General features: G+C 35.3%; 2 protein-coding genes and 2 long non-coding RNA genes across 10 annotated transcripts in view; 2 read left to right on the forward strand and 2 right to left on the reverse strand.

The window, feature by feature from the left end:
* LOC107613473 (sodium/hydrogen exchanger 6-like) lies at positions 200-4,256 on the forward strand. Its single transcript, XM_016315482.2, has 19 exons — positions 200-744; positions 838-862; positions 983-1,068; positions 1,177-1,288; positions 1,398-1,460; positions 1,611-1,630; positions 1,733-1,827; positions 2,037-2,065; positions 2,168-2,199; positions 2,300-2,347; positions 2,433-2,493; positions 2,572-2,669; positions 2,756-2,831; positions 2,954-2,973; positions 3,232-3,329; positions 3,444-3,553; positions 3,672-3,779; positions 4,011-4,102; positions 4,214-4,256. Exons 1-19 carry the CDS (start codon positions 425-427, stop codon positions 4,254-4,256), a joined length of 1,536 nt encoding a protein of 511 aa, XP_016170968.1. The 5' UTR covers positions 200-424.
* On the forward strand, positions 4,787-6,291 carry LOC107619842. The gene is made up of 3 exons (XR_001615808.2): positions 4,787-5,228; positions 5,539-5,634; positions 6,039-6,291. It is a non-coding gene; the product is annotated as an uncharacterized LOC107619842 (long non-coding RNA).
* Positions 6,649-8,118, reverse strand: LOC107637214. Its single transcript, XR_001619395.2, has 2 exons — positions 7,853-8,118; positions 6,649-7,068 (listed from the first exon to the last, which is right to left on the reverse strand). It is a non-coding gene; the product is annotated as an uncharacterized LOC107637214 (long non-coding RNA).
* Positions 8,171-8,977, reverse strand: part of LOC107613465 — a 7,387-nt gene continuing 6,580 nt past the window's right edge. For 5 of the 7 annotated variants that reach the window (XR_002347698.1, XR_002347695.1, XM_021103437.1 and 2 more), the window contains one exon: positions 8,324-8,392. The gene's annotated coding sequence lies outside the window, so the exon portion shown is untranslated. Of the gene's footprint in view, positions 8,247-8,323; positions 8,393-8,977 lie in introns of those variants that run through there. The other 2 variants (XR_002347712.1, XR_002347709.1) reach the window with 1 other exon arrangement.

Here is an 8,977-nt window from a genome sequence, read left to right on the forward strand (position 1 = left end):
TTTGTTTGTTACGCCACAAATTGAATCCTAGATTTTTTATAAATAATACGCTATAATGTCATAACTGTGCATAATACATGCTAGGTCTCAATTACTGCATAAATTAGCCTATTAACTACAAGACACTATTTTTATTAAATTTTTTATAAAGATGAAAAAATAGATAAAGTCAAGAGTGCACTTTTGTGACAATAAGGTAGCTAGGTAGCTAGAGCTAGGCAGCTTTATGATGATTGAGAAAGTGGATGAAACTGAAAAAGAGAAAACTAAGAGGACAGAATGGTGCTGCTTCAAGTGCCACGTCAGTAACCGAAACACAAATGGGCCCCACTGCCCAACCATATTCCTGGCTTCCTGAACAAATAATGACCGTATTCTGATTCTCACTCTAACTGAAGGTATAGAATAGCGAGCGTGAGCGGATATGCGAATGGTGATTGAGGATGTCGATATATCACCGGCAAGAGCGGCGGATGTGGTCACGGAGACGGTTGCGAGCAAAGCGGAGCAGGCGGCAGGGCTGGGAATTCTGCTGCAGATCATGATGCTGGTGCTGGCCTTCGTGCTTGGCCATGTCCTCCGCCGCAAGAAGATTTACGTGGTTCCGGAGGCCAGCGCCTCCCTCCTCATCGGCCTGCTTGTCGGCGTCCTCGCCAACATCTCCCACACTCAGACCAGCATCAGAGCCTGGTTCAATTTCCACGAGGAGTTCTTCTTCCTCTTCTTGCTCCCTCCCATAATATTATATCCTTTTTTTTATTTTCTTTTTTATTTATCTTAATTTCATTCATTCTCTCAATTTTTTTGTGTGGTTTCCTTCACCCTCCTTCAATTTACTCAGTCTGGTTTCAGCCTCGCACCGGTAAGCTCCTCCTTTCTTACACCTTCTGTTCTTTTTTATGTTATTCTATTTCTCTCTCTTCTTCTTTTTTTTTTTGTTAACCTATTAATTCCGAGCATTGTATTGTAATGGACTCCACAGCAACCTTTCTTCTCTAATTTTGGAGCCATTATCACCTTTGCTATATTCGGTACCTTTCTAGCTTCTGTTGTAACTGGTGTCCTTGTGTAAGTTTTTCTTTCTTTGACACGGTACATTATTACGAGTTATGATGATCAATATTCAATACTTCAATAATGCTTTAATTTTCTGATCATAATATGCAATGCATGCAGTTTCCTTGGTGGATTTATACACCTCGTGTACGGACTACCTTTCGTTGAGTGCCTAATGTTTGGTGCTCTTATCTCTGCAACTGATCCAGTTACCGTTCTCTCCATATTTCAGGTTATTCTCCACTCTTCCACATCAGTGACTCAACATTATTATTGTATTTATCCACACTAAATATGTAGCATCCATTTCAGTTTGCTTTTTCATGCTGCCTTGTTTGTAGGAGCTTGGCACTGATGTCAATTTGTATGCCCTGGTTTTTGGAGAGTCTGTTCTGAATGATGCTGTATGATCCTTTCATAAACTTTTCTTATTATTATCATAATTTTTATTTTAAGAAAGTAATTGATTATCTGGGATTTAAGTTTGGGTCTTGCTACTTACTAACTGATCTTTTTCTTCTTTTCTTTCGTCATCTCCTTTCGGCAATTGGCAGATGGCTATTTCATTGTACAGGTATGTATCTAAGTATCTTGACCTCTAAGGTATATTATGCTCTTTTCAAAGTAAACCCAAGTATCATTAGACTTCCCTCCAACTAGAACACTTACTTTTCAGAACAATGTCACTGGTTAAAACTCATCCATCTGGACAGAACTTATTCATGGTGGTTGTTAGATTCTTGGAGACTTTTGTTGGGTCGATGTCTGCTGGTAAGTTTTACAAATTTCACCTAACGTAGCCTTCATGCAATAGTTAAGGTTGTTCTATTACCTTGTATTATGGTTTGGTGTTGTTTCATATCACTTTTATTGTATGCCAAATTTTCTTGAAAGATGATGATTGAGAAAGAGGGTGAACTTATTGTTAGCTGATATCTAATATCTTTTCACCTTTCCTAAGTTGTTTGTTCGCTTTGCAGGTGGTGTAGTTGGATTCATATCTGCTTTAATATCCTTTTAAATAAATTCTATACTTGTCCAATATATGTGCAGCATGATTCTTTAGATACTTAGAAGTCAAAATAGATTGAGGAACCTTAACTCTCAGAACCTATTTAAGTATGCAGGATTGAGTATTGACAGGTAAGTATTTTATGAACTCATTTTTCTTCGGCTCAAGATTGGATAGTTCGCATCATATCTATGGAAAATACTGATTAGGGAAGTTTTCGGTTTTATCTAGCCTTCAGAACTTGGAGAGCTGTCTTTTTGTACTTTTCCCATATTTCTCGTAAGTAATCTCCCGGGCTTATTTCTTTATTAAATTGTCATAGAAGCCTAGAAAAAGTTCTTTTACAAGCTATTTCATTTCTTAGGTACATGCTTGCAGAAGGTCTTGGCTTGTCTGGTATTGTATCAATATTGTTCACGGGAATGGTAAGTGCTTATTATGCTTTGATTGAAGTTTATATCTGTGTTTTATTGCATTTCTGTCAATGTCTCTGCTTTTTTTAGGTCATGAAGCACTACACGTATTCAAACTTGTCTAGAAGTTCTCAGAGATTTGTCTCTTCTTTCTTCGAGTTAATATCATCATTAGCAGAGACATTTGTGTAAGTAGGATTTGTTAGTAGAATTATACTTCTTGGAGTTTGATATTTCCTCCAACTGATAAACCATTTTTTCATATGATCTACAGATTTATATACATGGGGATTGATATTGCCATGGAGAAACATAGCTGGTCACATGTTGGATTTATTTGCTTCTCAGTTGTATCCTTTTACTTGATCCTTGGATGTTATCTTTTAATTTGAATTGCCATTGATTTCTATTAGCCTATTTATTTTAAGTTCCTTTCGGTCTTCTTCCTTAACTTTCTTGTTGGGTATTTCAGATATCCATTGGAATTGCAAGGTATTTGAGCTCCAGTTGCTATCATCATAAGCTACTAATAACAGAGACATTAGTACATTTCTGCTTTTTGAGCTAGTTTGGTTACAACACAATGATTTGCATGAATTCATAAAATAACAGAGACATTTGTACATTTCTGCTTTTTTAGTTTGGTTACAACACAATGAATTGCATGAATTCAGACACTTTGATGCTTTGGTTTCACATTTCTCCCTAAAACTGTTTACTATTCTTTTTTTTTTTTTTGGCTTTATACAGGGCGGCCAATGTCTTTTGTTGCGCATATCTGATCAACTTAGTCAGACCTCAACAGCAAAAGATACCACCAAAGCACCAGAAAGCACTATGGTATAGTGGTAAGAGTGTAAACCATTGACTATATTGGGGAAGTTTGGTTGGCCGCTGCTTTTGGTGTGATCTTTAATTCTTTGCCAGATCACTTAGGTTTTTCACTTCATGAAAACAAACAGGACTTCGAGGAGCAATGGCCTTTGCCCTTGCTCTACAATCAGTTCATGATCTTCCTGAAGGACATGGGCAGACCATATTCACTGCAACTACAGCAATTGTCATGTTGACGGTATGCATATTTATGGTTGTCATCCAATAAGCTAAACATTGCACAAAAATAATAAATAAACTAAAAAAGAGGTTGAGTAAGATGCTTGCTTGACATAAACTTGTTTACTTTCTTTTAGGTATTGCTGATTGGTGGTTCAACAGGTACCATGCTGGAAGCTTTAGAAGTTGTAGGTGGTGAAATTAATAGCAAGGAGAGCCCTTTGCCTTCAGGTGAGATCACAAAGGTAAGTTTTTCAAGATGAGGCTCTTTTGCTGTCTTTAATCATCAGTGTTGTTCCTTGCGTAATATAGCCCAAGTGTTTGATATGCATGTGGAAAGGAAGCTTTTAATGTGGTGTTGAATCCTTACAAATTGTATGTGTTCGTTTATACATGGTTGTTTTGGATTTAATTTGTTTTCCTAGTAAAGGACAATAGCGATTATCTTAACTAATATTTTCCGTTTCTTCCACAAGTTTGAGGAAAGCAATGGCAGCTATGTTTCTCCTCAGAAGGAAGAATTATCACCAGGGAGCAAAATCAAGTTGAAGCTTCGAGAATTAAACAGGTATTATATGAGTTCTGAATCTTAATGACAAAAAATGCGTTCAAGTAACTGCTCTTTTTCATGACTTTTCTACTTCTGACTACTGCTCTCTGCTTTTCTTATCTGTTGTAGTGCTGCATCTTTTAAAGGGATTTGTGTACTTCCACAATTTTGAAAAACACCAAAAATTACAATGTTAAAGTATATCACCACTTTTACTTCCATAACAAAAAAAAATTAGCCGTGTTTGGATCCCAAAGTTACCTTCTGATATCATATAATCTTGAATTATTATGTCACAACAGATAAAATAGACTTCCTGATTTCTAGAAAGGTGTTTGCTATGGTACGATGATAAATTTATATGTACCGATACGTTTAAAATATGGACAAATAATAACAAGCCACATGGAATTTATTTTCCACATCAACATTTAATTTTTGTTTTTTTAAATATATATTATATCATCACTTTTACTAATACACCCTTTTAATTAAATAAAAATAAAAAATATTTTTTATTTAATTTTATAAAAAGTCTTAAACATCCTTACTTTATTTGATTAGACAAAAATATCCTTTTAAATTAATCAAATTTTAGAATTCAATTAATCATAATTTTATAATTTCAAATAATTTAAACAACAAAACAAAAACATATAAAAAAAAACCAAAAATCAATCGTTCTTCATCTTCTCCAATTTCCCTAATCATTCATGTCTCCCTCTAAAGCAAAGCAAAACATATCAATAAAACTATAAAACTAAAAATCAATCGTTCTTCATCTTCTCCAATTTCCTTAATATCATTCGTCCCCCTCCCTCCATTCTGAAACAAAACAGTGAAAGTCCCAAACCAAAACAACAAAACCCTAGCCCTAGGTTCTTTGCCGCCGCCGTCCCCTGTCTCAGAGCGCTTCCGCTTCTTCCTCTTCCCTCTGTCCGGAACCCAGGTAGCTCGGCACGTAGTCCCCATCTTCACTGGCTTCTCTGTCCGTGGCTTGGAGCAGCTTGCCATCGAGTCACTGCATGCCGTCGTATCTGCTCTCGCCGTCGTGTCGCCGATCGCTGCCAGAACTGGGTCGCCGGTCGCTGCCGTTTTGGGTGCAGCAAAAGCTCTTGGTCAAATCAAACCTCTTGGAGTTGAGGTCAGTAATTTATGTCATTGTTCATGAATTTTTCCCCTTTGTAAAAAATAAAATTCAATTGATTGATTTGAACATAGTTTCATTTGTACAAAACTAAAGGAAATTTTTTTATCTCATTTCTTTTCTTATTTAACACTATCGAGTTTTCTATTGCATTCCATATTGCATATGAAATTTCGTTCTAGTTTCTTTTGGAATGTTTAGTTTGGAGTTGCTGGTGAATATTGTGAGTTACTGCATTTTGTGGTACAATTGCTAATTATAATTAATAATTCATGCTATGCCCAAGTTTAAAGTCCTGCATATGCAGGTTCATTTTGTAGTTGCAGCTTGTAAGAATATGATTAGTGGAAAAGGTATGAGGCCTGGAGACATTGTCACAACTTCAAATAGAAAGACTATAGAGGTGAGAGTTTATTTGGTTATAATCACAACTTACTGTACACGTTATTGGAACATAGCATTTGTTACATTTTGATCCTGTTTCAATCATTACATTGCAGTCTTCTCATCTTTTCCCTCAGGAAATCATATATTTCTTATATTGAGAACAATTTTTGTGCTTCTTGGATGTTTAATTTTAATATTTGGATGCAATGTATTGATCACTTGAATTATCGTAGGACAAATCTATTGTAGAAATATCTGGTACAAATAAATATTTGTGTAAAATTGGAAATCAATGATTAGAGATTTTGTCCTCTAGGATCAATATAATTAAACATGTGTAGTAATTTTTATTATTTGTTTATTATAATATTACCATTTGAGATCAATTACTAAGAATTTGATGTTGGGTTTCTTTTGTAGGTTAACAACACTAATGCGGAGGGTAGGCTTACCTTGTTATGTAATAGAAACTCTGTTTTGTGTTGTAAATGGTTTGGTCTAATTTGACCAAGGTCAATTTACATGTATGAGATATAAGCTTTGCACTATTATCATGAGTGCGAATAGATACCAGAAAAAAAAAAATTAAAGCAAAGAAGCTTTTGCAAAAGGGGTTTCAACATGTTTTACTTGATACATGTGTCAATGAATCATTCAAATTTTCAAAACTTAATCCTTGACCAAAATTACAAAAAAATGCCACTCGTCACAACAATCACTACAATATGAGTGAATAAACATACTCTTGATTAAGTTAATTGCTTATTGCAATTTATGTTATTTGATACTAATTTTCAGATTATTTAGTAGAAACAGAAGAAATAGAATATGAGCATCATTAATATGCAGAAAATAATTTCAGTTACATTTCTGTTTTATGATGGTTGTGAAGAAAATTGTTCCTTGAGTGATCTCAAGACTCAAGACTCATTCTATATAAATTCTAAACTGCATAGCCATAAGGATTATTACAATATTTTATTTGAAAACAATTGAACACATGCAGATTCTACCAGTAATATCTCCAAGTAATGAAAGTTAACAACTATTGGTTCTCCCTGCTATTACTTTTAAAAATTTAAGCAAGTAAACATCCTTGATATTATTTAGTAGATACACACAACCCAGAACCTCTCAGAAAATGTTGTAAGAGTTGTAAATAATATTAACTGCAAAAATTTTACAACTATTCAATAGTTCTACACTTCAGGAATAGTTGGTAAAGATGGCAGCCATTTTCTGCAGCCTCAATATACAGGACGTTCCCATAGTGCTTTCTGCATGATTAAATGAACAAAAGCTATCTTCCTTATATAAAGAGCTTTAGGTCAATTTTTTGGTTGAAGGTCTTCTTAATGTGCATGCCATCACACAAAAAACATGTGGTCTAGGATTGATGCATGGAGAGAAACCCACTGAACTAGTGAACCAGCAATCAAAAGCAATTTTCCTAAAGAATGAACAACAAATAAAACAATGAACACTGAACCCAGCAATAAAACAACCAGCAACAATGAAATCAATGAATCAATAACGTGGTACTGAAAAATGTGTAATAACATGTTTGGTTTCATGTTTTAAAGTCTTAAAATCAATAGAGAAAAAGGGTCACTAGCTCATAGAGTTCTAAAGCATGCAAACAAAACAAAACACCTAGTATACTCTAAAATAGACTAGAAGGAAGGATGAAAAAGACCATTGAAAATAATTGATTTTCATACTGTGGCCTATGATTCATCCATGGAGAGTTCTAAATATATGGTCTTCAAACCAAAAACAGCTTTCCAGATATCATGATCAGTAAATACAACTTTGCTTGCTAACATCCATTCCATACAATGGGAACTGAAAAAACAGCTATTCAGGCTATGCCGTAACTAATACATTGAACAATGAACAATGAACAATGAACAATGAACAACAATCAGAAGCAATTTTAGTAAATCAACAACAAATAAAATCAGAACAGAGAATAAAAATCTAACAACCCTCAACCAAAAAATCAGAACCAACAACCCTAAATCTGTGAACCAAAATATACAAATAGAATTGAAAATCATGAATCAGAATTAACCCTAAACCCCTAAATCAAAACAGAACAAAAAGTTTAAAATTAAAAAACAAAATCAGAAGACGATGGAGGCTTAGCCAAGTATTAATTATAAATTAGAATCAATAAGAAGACTAAACCAGAATTTAAAAATAAAAATAGAATCAGAACAGAAAAAACAAACATGAGGCTTAGCCTCCATTACAGAAGACGATGGAGGCTCGGTGGGAACTGGGGTCGGTGGCTTGGCACTGCTGGGAAGAACGTTCCTGGGTCGGTGCTCGCTGGCGACGCTGGGCGCTGCTAGAAGAACGCTGCTGCCTGCTGGGTCGATGCTCGCTGGGAACTGGGAAGAAGGCTTCCGTGCTGGCGGCTGGTGGGATTGCGACTCTGCAAGAGTGAGACTGTGAGCAGCAGAGAGCGACTGCAAGAATGTGCGAGGGCGAGAAATGCACAACGAAAAATACCACCATACCACAGCCGCTTTGATATAATCCTTTTCCTAAAAATCTAACCAATTGTTGCCTTCATGCACCGGGTGTACCTCCATCAATCCGGATGCAACCCACTTTTTTCTTCTGGAAAATTACAACAGTTTTTTAAGTGTCTATAATTTCCAATATAAAAAAAATGAGTAAAATTGAAATGGTCTTACAAGAAGGCACTCATGTATCGCATCTATCATTGGCTGATGGTGCGCAAATATAAGAAACTTGCAACCTGTCTGCAGTGATCACAACATATTACACGTGATAACCACCACTAGCCCATATGAAATAGAAAGATGGAAGCAAGAGAAAAAAAAAAAAAAGCAATCAAACTTTCAAATTAAGCATACACAATGATTTGGGGCGACAGGAAGATGGATGAAATATAAGAATTAACATATAGTCTAGTTTACAGTTCGTGTTTGTTTTGGTCACCACTCAGACCAGCCAACATTGACAACAATAATAATTGTGGCATACGTATTAAATGTCATATGCTGACATTTTCACTACACTATTCGGCCAATTTAATTCATTCAACTTATGGCCCTACATTAAGGGGCACCGATTGCAATAAAAGCAATAAGAAAAGACCAATTTAACCAACATTGAACATATTTTAAACTATTGGATGACAGAAAACCATGCATCATGCAAGCACACCAATCAAAGGAGATGGGTGAGAAACTAGAGAAGTTGAGACCCTAACTTGACTTTCTTATAGTACATACAGCTGCAGTCACTAATTCTCTATTGACATTTTATTGCTTTGAAGCAGTGGAGGGGAGCAATACCTCAATGACAGTTCTGAGATATTCAAG

Source organism: Arachis ipaensis, chromosome B01, assembly GCF_000816755.2.
Source record: "Arachis ipaensis cultivar K30076 chromosome B01, Araip1.1, whole genome shotgun sequence".
In the NCBI taxonomy this organism is placed as follows: Eukaryota; Viridiplantae; Streptophyta; class Magnoliopsida; order Fabales; family Fabaceae; genus Arachis; species Arachis ipaensis.

What these genes read in the sequence shown, in the direction of transcription:
- LOC107613473 (XM_016315482.2), top strand. Translation starts at nt 425, where the DNA reads ATGCGAATGGTGATTGAGGATGTCGATATATCACCGGCAAGAGCGGCG. An exon ending in GTTGTAACTGGTGTCCTTGT is followed by an intron (nt 1,069 to 1,176) that starts GTAAGTTTTTCT and finishes CAATGCATGCAG; the next exon opens with TTTCCTTGGTGGATTTATAC. An exon ending in CAATATTGTTCACGGGAATG is followed by an intron (nt 2,494 to 2,571) that starts GTAAGTGCTTAT and finishes TGCTTTTTTTAG; the next exon opens with GTCATGAAGCACTACACGTA.